Source organism: Dioscorea cayenensis, chromosome 9 (assembly GCF_009730915.1).
Source record: "Dioscorea cayenensis subsp. rotundata cultivar TDr96_F1 chromosome 9, TDr96_F1_v2_PseudoChromosome.rev07_lg8_w22 25.fasta, whole genome shotgun sequence".
NCBI classification, from domain to species: Eukaryota; Viridiplantae; Streptophyta; class Magnoliopsida; order Dioscoreales; family Dioscoreaceae; genus Dioscorea; species Dioscorea cayenensis.
In genome coordinates this window covers 28,365,087-28,383,538 of record NC_052479.1, presented here as the reverse complement: position 1 = coordinate 28,383,538, position 18,452 = coordinate 28,365,087, and the positions used below count along the sequence as shown (strand labels likewise).

The 18,452-nt window shown below is 34.4% G+C and overlaps 2 protein-coding genes across 3 annotated transcripts; both read right to left on the bottom strand.

The window, feature by feature from the left end:
- Positions 1 to 2,220: 2,220 nt before the first annotated feature.
- LOC120269157 (cytochrome c1-2, heme protein, mitochondrial) lies at positions 2,221 to 10,824 on the bottom strand. Of its 2 annotated transcripts, none has more exons than XM_039276477.1 (8): positions 10,699 to 10,824; positions 6,524 to 6,601; positions 5,135 to 5,355; positions 4,605 to 4,884; positions 4,449 to 4,520; positions 2,864 to 2,980; positions 2,710 to 2,775; positions 2,221 to 2,611 (listed from the first exon to the last, which is right to left on the bottom strand). In XM_039276477.1, the coding sequence occupies exons 2-8, from the start codon at positions 6,581 to 6,583 to the stop codon at positions 2,495 to 2,497; spliced, it is 933 nt and encodes a 310-aa protein (XP_039132411.1). In that variant the 5' UTR covers positions 6,584 to 6,601; positions 10,699 to 10,824; the 3' UTR covers positions 2,221 to 2,494. The 2 variants fall into 2 exon arrangements, with proteins under 2 accessions (XP_039132411.1, XP_039132412.1); XM_039276478.1 differs by having other exon boundaries at positions 6,524 to 6,599; positions 10,696 to 10,800.
- Positions 10,825 to 12,089: 1,265 nt separating this feature from the next.
- On the bottom strand, positions 12,090 to 18,374 carry LOC120268265 (methylthioribose kinase 1-like). Its single transcript, XM_039275706.1, has 6 exons — positions 17,520 to 18,374; positions 16,602 to 16,911; positions 15,963 to 16,137; positions 15,660 to 15,861; positions 14,236 to 14,450; positions 12,090 to 12,351 (listed from the first exon to the last, which is right to left on the bottom strand). The coding sequence occupies exons 1-6, from the start codon at positions 17,715 to 17,717 to the stop codon at positions 12,180 to 12,182; spliced, it is 1,272 nt and encodes a 423-aa protein (XP_039131640.1). The 5' UTR covers positions 17,718 to 18,374; the 3' UTR covers positions 12,090 to 12,179.
- Between the last annotated feature and the right edge of the window lie 78 nt (positions 18,375 to 18,452).

Sequence of the window (18,452 nt, the reverse complement as noted above, 5' to 3'; positions counted from 1 at the left end):
TCGAAATGCCCGCTTAATTGCTTCGCCTCGCCATCCATCACCGGAGAATCCTCCGCATTCGTGCAATTATGCGGGAATTTCGACTTGGGCAAGAAAAGATAGTTTAACTTGTTGCGTGATTATCGACGATCGATTCTCAAGATGAGGAGGATCATGAGACATCCTTTAAGATAGAGTTGATCTTCGAATTTTCGTCTCGACTCAGCTGAATATCATACACAAGAAGCGTGATGAGGAGGAGGAGGACGATCGACGCACGACTGACGAGGAGTGGTTGTCCATGGAAGGGTTCTTCCTTGCCATTTATGGTCGTGAAGTCCACAAGCGTGTCGACGCTTCATATCCGAGAAAAAAGTGAAACACACAGTGGACCGAGATCGATCGATCACAACGAACGGGTGTTCGGATATTTGATGTTAGCCGCGCACAAGAATTAATGCCGTCATTAATTCTTATACACGGGATACCATAACCTTGCCACCTGCCACCTGCTACCTGCCACCTGCTACCTGCCAACACTTCAGTTCAAAAGAAAAAGATCAATATTTTACGCAGAGACTTTGAGAATTTACACGTTAATATGAATAGTTAAACAGGTAAAGATAAATTTAAACGGAGACTACAATTATTAAACAAATTTGTAATATATTTAAACAGATAATAGCAAAGAGTTAAACAAAGATTTAAAAATATACAACTAGATAACCATAAACGAGTAGAACTACCATAAACGAGAAGAACTTTACAACGAAATGAACTCGTTTTCAGTAGGATTCTACAATGGCACATCGTCTGCTCTCGACAACAAGATCGACTACATACTCATTTGAAGATGGAGTGCACTTGACCAATCCGATGGAAATCAACTTCATTTTTCCATTGAGAAACCGATTTATATATTTCGGTATGATAAACTTCACCCGGACTCGCTTTCCCAAACAGATTTACATATATCATTACCACAAAAACCCTCTATAATAAACACTCGCAGAATGGTCAAAATGTTAGCAACGAAGAGATTCTCACCGTAGATACGAAACCGCGTAATCAAGTCGAACAAACCAAATGAGGAGAAATGAGGAGAAGAACAAGATGTAATGCAACTTCTAGGCATTGTCTCATCGAAAACCAAGCGTAAAAGCCTTTCGAAAAAGGTTGGACATAATGTGATTTGACGCTTTTTCCCACCATTTTCAAGGGCAAAAATGAGATTTCACAACATGGACCCATTTGAAGTGAACGGTAGGGGGTAAAAGGGAAGTTAAATACTAACGGATTACTGTTCTTTATGGACATTTAATCATAGTTGTTGGATCATCGTCCAACAGTTGTTTAATTATATAGATAATGTATATCTTTACTGTTCATATTACTGTACAATACTTTACAACATATTTTAAACTATTCATAATGATCGTAGCCATCAGATTACCATTAGACAGTTACTGTATACATCCCTGGATTACTCATATATATATATATAGATTTTTAGTATACATATATAAATTTTTGTAAATAATACAACATAAACATTTAAAAAAAAAACAAAAATTATATTAAAGAACTGTTGGATCATCATCCAACAGTTGTTTAATTATATAGATAATGTATATCTTTTATCTGCTCATATTCATCGTATAATACTTTTAGAACATATTTTTAAACTATTCATAATGATCAGTAGCTCATCGATTACCATTGAGCGATGCTATCGTATACATCCCCGATTACTCATATATATATATATATATATATATATATATATATAGATTTTTAGTATACATATATAAATTTTTGTAAATAATACAACATAAACATTTAAAAAAAACAAAAATTATATTAAATACCCTTACTTTTAGCCATTCACTAGATAAATTGACAGTTATGATTAATTGGATCCAACAGATAAATAGACAATTGGAATTAATTAGGTCTAACAATCAAAAATACATTAATCGATGACAGTGCTAACGAATACTACAATAAAACATGAACAACTACTATAATGTAAAAACATATTACCACAGTAAACATCCATAAATTTCAATAATTATTCATAACATCCTGCAACCTAAAGTGGATATATTTACCATTCAATTTCTGATTTTTTTTTAAAAAAAACCTGTTCAATTATAAAGAAATTAGGATTTGAAACATAAATTTTAAGCAAAAAGATACAGAGTTCCTTCCTTCTCAAAGAAACAAAAAAAAAAAAAAATAAAGACAGAAATCTTTATTATTGAAAGCTTTCCCAGCTTACAACAGAAAAATATCATCAATCAGTTTGGTTGACAGCAGCAAACTAAGCTTGAAAAGAACACAAAATTTTATATGTGAAATAGAAGATATCGAACGAAAATAAAATAAAATTCTCTCCCGATAAAAAGTGCTTGAGATAGGAACCAATCTCATCGGCAATGTGATTCAGCCACACTCCTTATTGCCATTTTCTTCCACATTAAATCAAAGTTACAGAAACTAAAAAGATGTGTAATCAGTTTACAGCATCAACCACCAGTTTGCGCGACTTGAGGACGGACCACTTCAGGCGCCGGTAATATGCTGCTTGGAGAAGAGCAAGGGACAGTACGAAAATCCATTTGAAACCCATCTACACATAACACCAAGAGTTTACGGTCAGCTTGATTTAAAACTTAAATAAAAGAGTAATAGTAGCAGGGGAAGATGATAAAAGACAGATTGTTTTACCAGTTTCCTCTCCTCCATTTCCGGTTCGGCAGCCCATGATAAAAATGCCACAACATCCTTTCCCATCTGTAATTTTAAGAAACAGAGTAAGATGAAAATAAATAATCAAAAACGGTAATAAAGATAAGTTTTGGATCGGAATCTGAGTGAGTACCTGAGATTCAGTAGCTGGAGTGCCATCTTCGTACTCCACAGCACCGTCAATAAGCATCTTTGGCATGGCAATTGCTCCACCAGGAAAGTATGGGTTGTAGTGCAGCCCCTCACGGATCTGCATTTTTTAAGGAAACAAATACTCCAATATGTACTCAGCAATATACTCATGTACTGATTATCAAATATTTACTATTTATGATAGAGATAAAATACCAAGTCTCCAGACAATACAAGGTCTTAGAAGCAATTAAGTCTGGTAACTTTGCCCCATCAGTTATGGAACTATTTCCTCACTTCAAACAAGAGAAACCCAGTTGTCATCAAGCAATAGTATCGTTGTGTCTAAATTCACCTTCATAAGGATATTGGTAATAATGAGACTCCAAAATGGAGTCCCTTGTAAATCTTAAGATCCATGTTATAGATCCCTCCAACTATTGTGAGAGCGATAAAATCATAAAACTAAATCTTGAACCTCTTAGTAGATGTTTGTTATCCTTCTGCCACTAATGACAAATGATTTGAGGGGAATATAACCAAACCTAAGTTTTGGATCTTTTGCTACAAAATACTAGCAGATAAAAAGGAAATATCTTAAATCCATGTTTCATCTTTGATTTCAACTACCAGATCACATCAAAGCTATTAAGGCACAACCCTATGAAGAAAGCCTCTTCACGATTAAATCATCAATTTACGCTTTTGGTGCATCTCAAAATTTTATAAATGACCACACAGTTATAACAATGTCCAGGAACCCATGCTGTTTTGGTTTGTGGACTTCTCAGTTGTTCTTATGAGAAAGTAAAAAACCCAAGAGATAAAATTGCTCCTCCAGATGTATCTCCGGTGACTGCTTGTGATGCTAACCCCTAATGTTCTTCCATAACCAATACATGTCATATGACGTTAACCAATTTTATGGTTACCAAAAGATCTTCAATATTGACATCCTGACCAACTTATTTGCCATTCACATGTGCAGCAAATCTACAACAGCAAAGTTTTCATCCAAATAAGTAATCATATCTTGTAAAGCAAACATTTAAATAATAAAAAACCAGCCTCTGCTTGAAGCCTTTGCCCACTCTACCACCATAATTAACCTCAGATAATTGTCTCATGCTTGGACTATTAAGCCACACAAATCCAGTGGTAATGAGAGAATACTACATAGAAAACCTTTTCTAGTCTCAGTGCATAATGTATTGTAAGACATAATTGTGGCAGCCCAAAATTAGTCCCGCATCAGCTAGGAGGAGTTATTATGTGCATATAAGGGTTGGGCTAACCCTCACCATCAAACCGGTCTTTTTGGGGATGTGGATCAGACCCATATGTGCAACATAATGGGCATGTTGAATTGATGTCATAAGCAGTAAGAGATAGACAAATGAATAACTATGAAGTGGAATGAGAAAACAAATCATTAGATAGCAATTATATAGGTTGTGCTGTTAAATGCATCACATAGGACAGAGGATTCCAAATTAGGACAAGTATTTCACAAGCTATAGAGTAATTCCAGTTCTAAGTAACAAAAGTGCAACGCAATTTTTCTGAAAATCAAACAAAAATATTACCGAAACACCAGCTGGTGGATCGCGGTAGCCAGTGAGAAGGGCAAACACATAGTTCTGACCATTATGTCGTGCCTGGCGAAATACAAATCGAGATATTTATTTTAAATAGAGTAATCAGGGATAAAAGGACTTCACACATGTGGACCACGTCGTTACCTTGGTAATCAGGCTGAGGTCTGGAGGATAGGCTCCACCATTGGCAAACCTAGCTGCTTGCTCATTTGCATATGGCTGGGGAAATCGATCACTTAATTTTCCAGGGCGAGTAAACATCTCACCTTCATCATTAGGACCATCAACCACCTCAATCTCAGCAGCCATAGCCTTTGTCTCTTCTTCCGTGTATGCCACACCAACTAGATCTCGATATGAAATCAGAGACATTGAGTGGCAAGAAGCGCAAACCTGTTGGTAAACCTGATGGCCACGTCGAATTCTGAAAAAGCATCACAGTTTAATTAGAAAGAAAGGTCAGCTATGTTTCAGCTACAGACAAAGATAAAAAAACACAAGGGATTATATTCAGTACAGATTCTTGAAATACAGGTACATGAAGTGAAATCAGGTTGAAAACCTGAGTACATCATATTTCTACAATCAAATTTGGTAGATCAGAACTAGTTGGCTAAGAGTTCCAAGTCTTCAATATAATTTTCTGATAAATGCAGAGGCGATAAATCACTCACGAAGCATGGTCATAGGAACTGAGAATTCCTTTGTGTGGCCATGGATAGCTTGGACATGCCAGGCCATGCTCAGCCTCATCAGCAGAAGCTATAGTAGCAAAGCTCAACAAGCCAGAAACACCTACTCCAAGGAATGCCAAAGCTCTGAGTGACTTCACTCCAGCAGATCCAGCGGCACCCTGATCTGGCTTTAACATATATGAGGGTAAGAAAGATGAAGTCTGCATGAAACGAAGAGAACATATCAGTGGATGAAAGAAAGACCTGTGAAACAAAAAATTGATCTGGCCGAAAAACCAACAACACCGTAACAAAATAGGATAGTCAGCTTGCAATTTCACAATCAGTCATCTACACCAAGCTGAAAATCAAGCACCAAACAAATCACTAGAACCTAATTTTCAAGCTTCAAAGGCATTTAATATCCATGAAACTTCTAATTCGCAACCCACATCCCAACATATGTAAGGCTTCATGTTATGACTCATTAATCTAGTAATGTGACTCAATGCTGGTTTCAATAGAAAGGGAAGATGGAAATTTTCACTTGTCATGTTTTTGTTATATAGCTTTTTTTAAGCTTTACTGTCCGTATTTATTTGCAACATATCACAATCAGTTTCATTTACTGAGTTAGGTCTACAGAATTTCTTTAAACAAACCTTAATTAGTGTCAAACAAGGTTCTTAAGCCAATAATATGAGCTTTCAAATTTTAAAGGGACTGCGAGATTGAGAAAACACATACGACAAATATGTCACGAAATAAAATAATAGTTCTCTATTGAGCTTGGGGTTAAACTGTTCTTAAACAAAGATAAATCAACTGTTGCTTACATTATGTTAGAGCCCCACACATGCAAAACCTTAAAACTTGATCCACCTGGTATGATCTCTTTTGAATTTTCACTTCTATTTGAATCTTGACCCAACATTCAGGATGAGCAATATTATTTAGTATAAATATTAAAAATGAAAAGAGACCTATCATAATCAAATATCAAGATCTACATCAATCAAGATGGTGGCTAATTGTTAGAGCTTTTAAAATTAACAATCCAAAATATATGATGTTCAGGGGCTATTTAGTTAGTTTTTTTAGGGAAAACATACCAACCACAACCAAAACATATGTGGATGAAAAAACAAAAAGAAAAGAAAAAAGCATAGCAAAGTGAGTGTAGTCAGACATACATCCACAAAAATCTACAGAGGCAGAACACAACAAAAGAAGCAGTATAGAAAATTACATGTTCACAAACAGAAACCAAAGATCTAAGCTGTTTAAATAAATCAAATAACAATAAGCACACAGATGCACACTGTAAAGAACACAGAATATAGGTATGAACACACCTTTTTGAAGTAGAGGAAGAATATGCATACTTACTGATGATTGGTGAAGAGACTTCTTTTTGAGAAGATGGAAAATGCCTCTTCCAGAAGCCATTTAAGACAATCCTTCACTGGAATTCAAATGATGGAGGTCAGTACACAGACCTCGACATAACTCAATACTTGAGTATTAAATAAATTTAAAAAAACACTTCATTATAAATGGATTCATTCCGAAAGCAAAAAAAAAAGAAAATTGATGGAACACATGACACTGACAAGATCTAACTCTCTAAGCAAAAAAAGTAAACTCCCATATCTACTTAAATCTTATGAGAAGCTAAATTTAATGCCAAAACTAATAGCAATTACCACCCAAAATCAAAGGTAAAATTTCAGGAGGTAGCCAGTTTAAGTTGCTTTGTACAATTAAATTGTAGCTTTAAAGGGAATCTGGATAAAGGAATAAAAGCTGGAATAAGCTCCTTCATCCAAATTTTGACACAGCTTGCGTACATGTGTGTGAGTGAGAGAGAGAGAGAGAGTGTGTGCGTGTGTATGTGTGCATCTATATATGTGTGTGCATATATATACACATAATATATACATATATTACATGTAAATGTATACATATGTGTGCGTGAACTATACATACTATAATAATAATTATTATGCATGAAAACAATTATCAAAGGTCTTAAGAGTAGCCATATGTCACTATTATTATTTCTCATCGAATTCTTTTTCTCATCTTTCATATCTCAACAACAGGTAAAAGCATCCCGCATAAAGAATAAGCATATATAAACACATAATATATACATATATTAAATGTAAATGTATACATATGTGTGCGTAAACTATACATACTATAATAATAATTATTATTATGTATGAAAACAATTATCAAAGGTCTTAAGAGTAACCATATGTCACTAAATTCTTTTTATAACATCTTTCATATCTCAACAAAAGGTAAAAGCATCTAGCATAAAGAATAAGCATCCATATGCCTCATTTTTTTCCCCAACACCTTCCTTTCATCTCTTATTCTTGTTCTCCATACAAACAACACATGGAAATAAAGTTTTTGAGCTTAATCCAAGCATTTATCATTCCTCCATACAAACACTCATTTACAGCCTGTTTGGCAGCAGAAATAAGGGCGAATTAAGCCTTTAAATGACCAAAACAAAAGGGTAATTAAAAGCGCTAAGTGCCCTTGAGGCGATGAGAATGTAAATCACTCGAGGCGCTCACCTGAGTGACATGAAGCGCTATTTAAACAATGAAAATAAAAATATATATAGAAAACAACATTGACATTGCATAATATTGAACTTAAATAATATAATAATCATCTACTGATATTGAAGATCCAAAATAAAATCATTAACATAAAACCATAAAGGACAATCTAAACTTTTAAGTTTAGTACGCAAGACCTACTTTAGAATCTTAATTATAGTCTAATCATCATCAACTCTATCAATCTTTCTATTAGTTTTCTTATGATTCTTGTTTTTTTTAAAATATCTTTCTTTGTTTTATTTCTTTATTTGTTTTTATTCTCTCCTAAAAAGTCTCCATATTCCAAAAATTTGCCTTAATCTATTTTGAAAAAATAAAAACTACACTTTCCAAGTGTAATTGTTTATTTGCCCTAAAACGCATTTATTACTCTATAATATAGTTTCCTAAAAAGCATTTAAACAATATAAAAAAAGAGAAAACTAACAAAGGCAAGGCTTTTCTTACTTTTTCTTATCCTGCACTTGGGTTGAAGCGCTCACTTAGACAGGGCTTCTTTGATGGTGCTTCGCCTAGTGGATTATGAGGCGCTATAGCCTCGCCTCGCCTTGTTTCATTTAGGCACTTAAGCGAGTGCTTTTTGCGTTTTTAATAACACTGGGAGAATAGCATATGTCATCCTATTCCCTTGTTTTTGCAATGAGGGGCTTTATTCGCAAAAATAACTAATACACATATTACTATATTAGCTTGTTCTGTGGTTGAGAGAAAAAAATTTATGGCATTTTACTCTTTTTTTGCACAGTAGCTTCTCCCTTATTTTCTGCATGGAGCAGCCTCTGGTGACACTAGATGAAGACGACACACAGGCAAGCGGTGAAAGACGATTGTGTGGCATCCAGAACAAGGGCAGTCCATTTTCAACTCCTCTTCAACTCCATGCTGAGAAGCCCTAGCCTCTGCCTTTGTCTCCATGTCTTCCAATTGCAATTTAGGAAAAAAGTTTCCGTAGAAACAGGTTTGTAGAGCCAATTTGGAGGTCAATTTGGCTGGATCCTTCAATTGGAAGAGACAAGCCTATCCGATCAAAACTTGGGGACCAACTTTGCTGGTGCATCGAGGTTTATTTGCTTTTAATTAATTTGTTTAGGGTTTTGTACTTGCCTGATTTGGCCTTTGTCTATAATGCATATGAATTTGGCTGCAATTTGTAGGCATGATTTATGCAATTCTTCTTGCTTGATCCTTTAACAGCCATTGTCAAGGGGCTACATATAAATTTTGTTGTTATTGCTTGGTAGTTGCGTTATTTTTCTTCTTTCTGCTTTACTCTTTCTTTTCCTTGATTATAACCCCAGTAGATTTTTTCTCTGTTAGTTTTCCTTGATCAGATAACATATTTTTCCTTCATAAAAGAAAAAATTTAATAAAAAGAACCTCAATGCTGCAAATTTCCAAGATACGTTTTCATGATTTTTGGGAATCTAAAGGACCCTTGTTAAATGATACCAAATACCACTCTTATAATCAAAATGAGATAATGAGTACAACTTTCATGTTTTTTTTTAAAACTTAAATACTTTTGTACAGGACAGTCCTTTAGAAAAAGATAGATCTAGAGAAGATGTTTCTTATTTGAATCTTAGCGAACCTAAGTACTATTGGTGCCATAAAATGCCATTAACTAACTATACAATTCTTAATACAAGTCTAAGTGGATATCAATAAATCTACTGCAAGCAAATGTTCCTAGCTATTAGTTGAAAAAAGGCTACTGCAATAGGTATTTCTTCTGATATATATTTTTAATACAACTCCAGGTGGCTGAAAAAGTGTGAATGTTAAACTTATTAGTTGAAATTATTAGCTGGAACCTATTAATTGAACATACCAGATATTGGTTCAAATAAATCCTGTAAGTATCATATTCACTAATCAAAAACTTTTCAAAAATTATTTGAACTTCACAATGTAAAATGACACCATGCGCATTTCCTTCGGCACACAGGAAAAGGAGAAAAAACTATAGTACAACATCAACATTTTAAAACAAAGTCGAAATTAAACAACACCCATTCCTTGTACAACTCAAGCAACATGATGTCATCTTGTTGGACCTCTATGTCATAAACCATCTATCGAATAAAGATCTGTTCTCTCGTATGTAATCAACATAAGCTGTCGTACAAATGGTAAGTTTCTAATTACCACATTTCACCATGAAATCAATTCTCTTAAAAGATAACATGAAGTTAAGCAAGAATAATTTCTCATCTTGTCTACATCAGTTTCAGGTCAAATATCAAAACAAAATCAGACATCACATCACTCATGACTTGTCACAATTCTTCCACAAATTATTAGTAACACAATAGACATAAAGCTATTCCCCCAGATTCTTTACAAAATCACAGTTCAGATTACATTCAGCTCAGACAGCCATTGAATCAAAGTTAGGAACTTAAGATTCCTTTGCACATCACATCACATCATTCTATTATATCAATTATTAACAGAGTAAGAATTCCAAATCAGGGTCATGGCTTTAGTCCAAAAGTGAGATCTTCAACGTCAGAGCTGTGAACTATTTTCCATTTCTGTTCTACAGCATTCACCTTCCCAAATCTTCTCAAAGAAAACAAGTTAAAAGAGAGAGCTTTTCCAATCCTAGAAACGGAACTATCCTAGACACCACTATCTCATATAAAACCAAAGCTCCAAAGGATCAAAAGAAAGCAATACAAACCCTAATCTCCATCTTGTGTACAACAATGAAAACAATCAGAAATGCATCCACCCATTCCACACTCTTAGAATCAAAAACCCAAGGTGACAAAAACACAATGATCCACAACCATTGCCAATTGACAATAATTTATACATATCACTGTCAATGAAGATCAAAGAAGCAAAGATTACATGAATCATAACAACGAGAAAAACTCATAGAAAACAAGATTGGGTTGCCATGCCTACCTCTGATCGATGGGCGATTTCTGGATCGCAGCGCCGGCGGGACGATCTGGAACGAGGGCGGAAGGAGGGTGAGAGTGAGACCGTGGGAGAGAAAACCAGAATGGGGGCGTGTGCCCTATATTTGGTTTACCGGGATGACCTGCTAATGCCAGTCACCAAGACCAGTTTAGCCGGTTGTTTTCCACATGAGAAAATGTCACTTTAGTCCCTCAATTGTGTAATTTTTTTTTAAAAAAAAAACTCTTTCCTGCAGTGTTATTTTAATTTTTAATGTAAGTAATATGTAACGAAAACAATGAAATGAGCGTGTATTTATGTATATATGTACAACTCATAAAATAAAATAAATATATTTATCAAATTTTATAGAAGAATAAACATTTCCATAATTGATATTTTTATGACTTTGAGCACAAAAACAAACATTTGGACATAGTTAACAGGGACCAATTATGCAATTTTCCACTTCTTGAGAATGATTTTATCACACAAACTCTATAATTTTTTTTAACAAAAACAACAAGCGCTATATATAGCAAAGACGTCCCTATAAATCAGAAATTGATTATTTAGTCGGTACATCCTCAATTAAAAATGAAAGATTTGGATTGTGAGCTCACACTCATAACTGGTGACCGTTATCGCCAATACTTTCAACAAATTTTAAAACTCTACATCTTTGAATGTCTCACTTACGATTTTTCATATGAGCCCAAATACTGCTAAACTATGAGTCCTTTATAATTTTCATAAAAATTTTTAAATTACACATACATAGGTTTATATATATATATATATATAACTAGCTATAGAATAAATTAATGTCTTCAAAAGATATTTACATATAATAATTATACAAGTAAATGCAAGTTTACAACATGTATATTTTCTCACAACTTAGCACATATTATATTGGCTTAATAATTATTTCAGTCTTTGGTGCCAAAGCACCTAACTTTTATAATAAAAAAAACATGAGAAATAGATAAAAATGAATGCAAAATTATAGCAAACTAATATCCAACCATTTTTTTTTTCTTAAATGAAATAAACACAAGCGAAACTACCATGTTATTTTTCATAAGCTAATTTTCTCAAATAAGATATATATATAACAATAAAATGTCCTATTTCTCAAACTAGAAAAATAGTACAAAACTAAACTTATCTGGAATCATATAAATACGTCTCACTTCCACACAGCTCACATGACATGCTTTCAAGCAAGTCATACAAATGCTTTAGTTGTCCTTGCATATTATTTTTGATTATTCAGCATTATGCATTCAAGTGAAGAGTGGTTAAATAGTAATTAATACAACAATAAACACAATAATTATTGGTTGGAATAGTACACCATACAGTATTACTGATTTTTTATTTATGGACGTCTATATAGAAGATGTTTTTGTCATATATATATATATATATATATATATATATATATATATTGCATGGTAAGAGCACTGGTTGCATTCCAACCATCAAACAGGAATCTGCTGAATTACTGAAATAACTTGATCAATAGATTCAAATTGGCATCTCTCCTTTAGAAGCTTCTTTGCACATTCAAGAGCGTGATGTTCACAATAAGCTCGCTTTTGAGCATCTTGGATTGACTCAAAATCTTCTACATGGGCAATACCCACAATCCTCCTGCCAAAAGATGCATCAAATGAAGATTGGACATGGAATAAACACTATATAAATTTCAGTCACAGCACGAAATGATCTCAAATTGAACTTCAATGGTGCATTGAACTTGAAGCCTCTCCAATTTATAACATTTTGTATTAAAAATTTACAAAAGCACGGCTCATGGCTATCATATCGGTACACAGTTCATGTTCATCAGTTTATCTTATAGTATTTCATGCAATGGAAAAGATATTGTTACAAATTAAGCAAACAATTAGTTTGCTGTATAAGGAGGTAAATGATGATGTTGGAATAGAATCCTGTCCATTCTACTAAAATCTGAGTGATTTTGTTTGTGAATGTTATTTGCAGAGATGTAATTAACCATATACAGAATGATTTGGCCGGGGACTTAACATTTATTTGTCCGGTAAAAGAAATTGATAGTAACTTGGAATGGCACAAGTAAACTGTAATTCAACTTTACCCGAAAAGGAACATTCACACATCATCTTCAAAAGAAACAATTCAGTAAACATTAAGATTTCCTTGACACACAAACATACTGATATATCCATTCCAACATGTCTTCTGACAGTTACTGCATGTACTTTCCATTATTAACATTACACCTACTTAAAAACCATATTCTGTTGGTGACATAGAGAACTTATATATCAGATCTTTTTTTCATATTGACCTTGCAATATCCTAATCTCCACATAATACATTATCTGCTTTTGGTTGATATCATGCAGGATCCCATCACTCCAATAATCCGTTTTTGCAATTATTCAACGTATCGAGTGTACAACTTGAAAGAAGTACATGAGAGGGTATGACTTCTTTGTAAACTTGAAAGGCATCCATATCTCCATGGACCACTTCCACTCATTTGATCATGCTCAAAACACATCAAAGTCAAAGGTTTATGTTCAGACCAAATTTGTTCAAGCTTGATTACCTAAGTTTGCAATCTCAACCTGCCCTTAGGCTTAAATATGAACCTAAGTGCAGATTATTTAGAACATAGGTTCAGATTGATTGAGTATTGTTGTCCTAAACACACAAATATTGTCCATTTAATTCATCATGCCATCCAATAGCTTAAATTGTATAGTCTAACAAGTGAATAGATTAAAGAGTGACTACGGTTCAATTATGATTTGCTCCTCTTTATATACCGAATTCACATTCTTGGAGCTTTAAGCAATTTTCTTGATCATGCTAGATTAGTCTTTTATCGATTCAAATCCCCGTATTGATGTATAAAACATCAGTATTTTCACTAGCACCCAGAATATTTAGACCAACTATCCATTCCAACCATCAAATGCAAGTTGTAGTCTAACAGTGTTTCTTGGCATTAACCTCCTCAACATTTCCTTACCAAGTACTCCTCTAATTCTTTAAAACAGATAAAAAATACCTCCAAAATTTTTCATGCTGAGCAATCACCTATCTAGAGTTACCTTGATCATGGTTAATCAGAGCCTTTTTTTATTGCTCCAATTGATATGTAGAAATGCTAAAGTTTGAGTTTTCTAATTTATCTATTTAACTCTTAACCCTGTATCAAAGAAGTTAAGAGATTACACAATGACAAATGAAAAAATACTTAAGTAATTACTCTTCAGGAAATTTGTGATATGAAATGCACTTTGCTCAACAATTACTAGAGATAGTTCCATCATTGTGGGGTAAAACTCACATCGAAGATATAACTAGGTTATCTTGAATACTTAGACCAACCATTTTAAAATGTTTCATCAAGATATCTTCTCTTGATTGAAGAAATCAAAATCAATTTTCTCTTACACTCTATTGCAATCAAGATTAAATAATTGTGGGACAATAGTCCATTAGATGCCTTATCATTTTCAAAAATGGGAAAAGAGTTACCTTATCATTTTCGCGGCACCAAAGCCAAGAGTATCATGAAACAAGTTTCTCATGTACTTCTTCTGTGCAAGGACCTGTACCCCCGGTTTGTTGTAAATATCTGAAGGATATGCCTCGCCACCCGCATCCTTGTGTTCATTCCAAAGGAAAATGAACTTCTGATGAAAAAGGTTCCAGGTCTCTTCAATTGTCTTCAAAATCCACTTTTTGTATGCCTACAAGATGACAAGTAATTCAAATACATTGTTAAAAATGGTGTGCGGCTACCAACTCTGTTATAGGAAATGTTTAATGTATAAACTGAGTTTGGTTGCTCAAGAGAATTAAGTGACATATTGTTAGAATTAAGTGACATATTGTTTACTACTTAATAAGTAACATTTTGATATAAGAAATAAAAAAAACCAGACAATGTCAAAACAAAACTTTTAGAAGGCATCCAAGAAGGTGATGCTTTATGTGGATTCACTATCTGTGATTAGAACAGTAATGTCTTATTGACAACACTAATCTAATTACTGACATTCTCTGCAACTGTTTTATATTATCAGTTCATTTTTAAATGGCTAGCCACCAAAAATTTGACACCCGACATCAAGGCCATGCGGCTTTTGACTATAATGAGGTTCGACAATGGATTTAGAAGGTCGTCTGCTTGATTTACATCTGATAAGGATGCAAACAACAGCTAAGAATACAAGATGGACAAATGAAAGCACCTTGTCAGCAAGAAAATCATGTTTGATGGAATTCATATGGAGTATGGTTGAGGCACAGGATTGAAGGTAGACAAACTTATGGAGACGAGCAAATGAGCAGATTACAGAGAGGAGAATTTTCTTTTAGAAGTCTTATTTGTTGCAATTATGGCTTGTCATATACACAAAGATTATATAGATAAAACAAATGCAGATCCACATAGGAATAGAATAAATCAAATCAAATAAAAAAAAAAGTGGTCATAGTTAACACCCGATAAAACTCCAAGAACCAGTATTTCATCAACTCCATGATCCATGATTTTTGACGAACTAGCAATGGCATGACAAGATTTTCTGATAATTATGTGATAAAACTAGCTCCTGCATCATGTGTCAGATCTCATGCATTGGCTTCTCCAAATTGTCACTATATAAAGACTCTTAGCTAAAACAGATTTGCATTATATATACAGTCTCATTTTACAATCTTAATGGCATATGACCAAACTATCAGGGATAACTGATCAGGTAATGCTTTGGTTTCAAATAAAACGATGTCTGTAAAACAAAGAAAACAGGTGTGAGGCCAGAGTTCATGAAAATATTAGCAGAAAATCAATGAACTCTACTATCTTGTTGATCTAGTCAAGATAACTCTCAGGCACATCTAACAAAATAAATAAAATTTAAATAAAATGGAAAGTTCTTAGATTAGCAGCATACTCGACGGTCATTTCCTTCACTACTATGTCCATCTTGTGCAAAGAAGGCCAAAATCAAATTTCCCAAAAATGCTCCTATGTCAAAACCCATAGGTCCGTAAAATGCAAATTCCGGATCTATTACTTGAGTAGAATCACTTGTCACCATTACTGACCCAGTGTGAAGATCTCCATGGATTAGAGCTTGCGCTCTTTCACGGAACCTACAAATTAGACCGAATTTTACATGAATCAATTTTTCATGCACACACAAAACAACTAGTTCAATCATCAATCAAAGTCAATGCAAAGACAGGAACAATACATGGACTTCAAGTCAGCCACTTCAACTTTTAGTGTATCATCATCTCGAATTGCTTCAGCATCTTGATCAAGGTACGGAGACGTCCAATGATTATACTTGGCAATTTTATATGGATCTGAGAAGATGACCTGCTCTGTATGCCTACACATGGCTGCATTCCCACAATATTCTGCCACTGTATGGTATATAAAATAGAGCAGTTAAGAAAACAAGACCAATACATCCACATGTTGATCTTATAAATTCTTGTATGTGATATTGCTCATCACTAGTTGCTTGAATTAGAACTCAGATTAGATTATTTTGTTTACATACACTGACCGTCTTTGCATCATCGGCATCAATAGCAAATTCGCAATATTCTGGGTTAAAAAAAAGTCAAGATAAAGCTATTGAAATCACAGTAAAGTTCTTTAACGCAGCTACTAATACACCAAAAAGAAAGTAGGTTTCACACATAAAATTTCATAGATGGTGCCCAAATGCTAAACAACATAGATAAAGAAGCACAATGTATGTTTGATCTTAGAATTAATGGCACCTTTAAGAATAATAAGTTTCTCTAGCTAGCTAGCTAGCTATAAGATATTTTACCGGCTGCTAAACAGGAACAAGAATTCCAAGATGACAGACACATACCTGCAGCTCTATGCTCTAAAGTTGAACAATAAAGAAGAGATGTGAAGTAAAGTGTTTTCGCCATAAAATCAGCCATATGTTCTGCAAGTAGTGGATATTCAATTCCAGCAATCAATCCTTTCCGTAGAATAATGTGCGGAGGCTCTATGTGCCGCATGCCAATCAATGACATAGAGCGGTCAAAATGATATACTTCCGGGACATGATTTGGACACAACCGACCATGATCTTTCAAAGCCAATGCCTCAAAATATGCTCGCTCCTTCGTCAATGGCCATGAGTCCCCAACACAACGAACATACGGCAAAGCCTGGTTTTCCAAACAAAAACCATCAAACACAGTATTAAAATCTTAATAAAGCATCAGAGTTACAGAGCAAGCTGGACAGACAGAATCTATGATTTGAGCATAAGGAAAAAAGGAAACCCTTTAAGCTGCACAGACAAAGATCAAATTTGAGAACATAAAACAAGTTTATACAATCTGTACTAATGCATCACTATATAGGAAAAAAGAACAATGTTAAAGTTAATTAGATACTTGCAAACTGTGCAGGCAATAATCAGAACTTGAGATTGAAACACACAATTTGTGCAGTTTGTTTACTTCCATTCTCATACAGGAAAACAATAGTGTAAAATTTAACAAATCCTTGTAAAAATTTGAGAACAGATATCTCATTTTATGCAACCTTTTACATACAATTACTGCACAACAACAACAACAGCAGCAGCAGCAGCAGCAGCAGCAGAAATCAAACATATTATCCAACAACTTCACTTCAGTATCATATAGACGTTTTCACAAAGAACCAATTTTCCACCAGAAATCAAACAACACAACAAAGAATCACAACCCCGCGAACATCACTTCCGGCAACCAACAGGAACAAAGAGAAAGAGAACAAAGACAAAGACCTGCTTGATGACAAGGGATCCACCAGGGCCAATGACAATGTAAACAAAGTTGAGATTGCCATCGCCAACCTCCTTGATGCTGAGGGAGTCTAACTGGTTCCTGAGCCTAGCCGACAGTGCCGGTGTGGCCTTCATATACTCGACCAGAGACTTCTCGTCGAGAGGCCTAAATCCTTCCGGCGCCGGTGCCGCCATCATTGGAAGCTCAAGAGCAAAAGAGTGAGACTAGTGTTTTGAATGGGAAAGATGAAAATGTGGTTCAATGAACCTGCCCAAATTCTGTATTTTCAGAGATTTGGATTCTCTTTGAACCTTTGACAAATCAAACTAAGAATAAGACTTGGGTGGATATGTCAGAAAATATGAAGACTATGGAATACAAGTGGCAGAACTGTTTGGATCGAGAGCAAGAATAAGCAGCCAGCACACTTGAGATGGATGTGAATTTTTGGAATTGACACTCGAATCTCACACAATTGTATCACAACTTAATCATACATTGATAACAGAATGAATGAGAAAGAAGTCTGATATATTTCACACTCAATAATTCACTGCTTTTCATTTGATTAAGCATCAGGCATTTATACAAACACCTAGCAGACCAACTATCATGGTCGCACAGTACATAGCTAGAGAACATTCAAATTAACCAAACATTACAAACAAACACAATTACATATAAGTTTAAGCATCCCTAGATGCAATACAAACAAATGCATTCAGTTTGGTTGAGTCCTGATGATGCGCATCAAAGCCTGGAATCCAGGAGAAGAGACGCGCACCAAAGCCTGGAATGCTGGAGAAGAGCTGGAGCTGCAGTGGTGTGTTCATTGGGATCTGATCAACAATCTCCAACAAGAACTTCTGTACAGAGAGAAGAATTAACAAGTAGTTTTTAAGTTTCAATTTTACATTTTTTTTTATTTGACT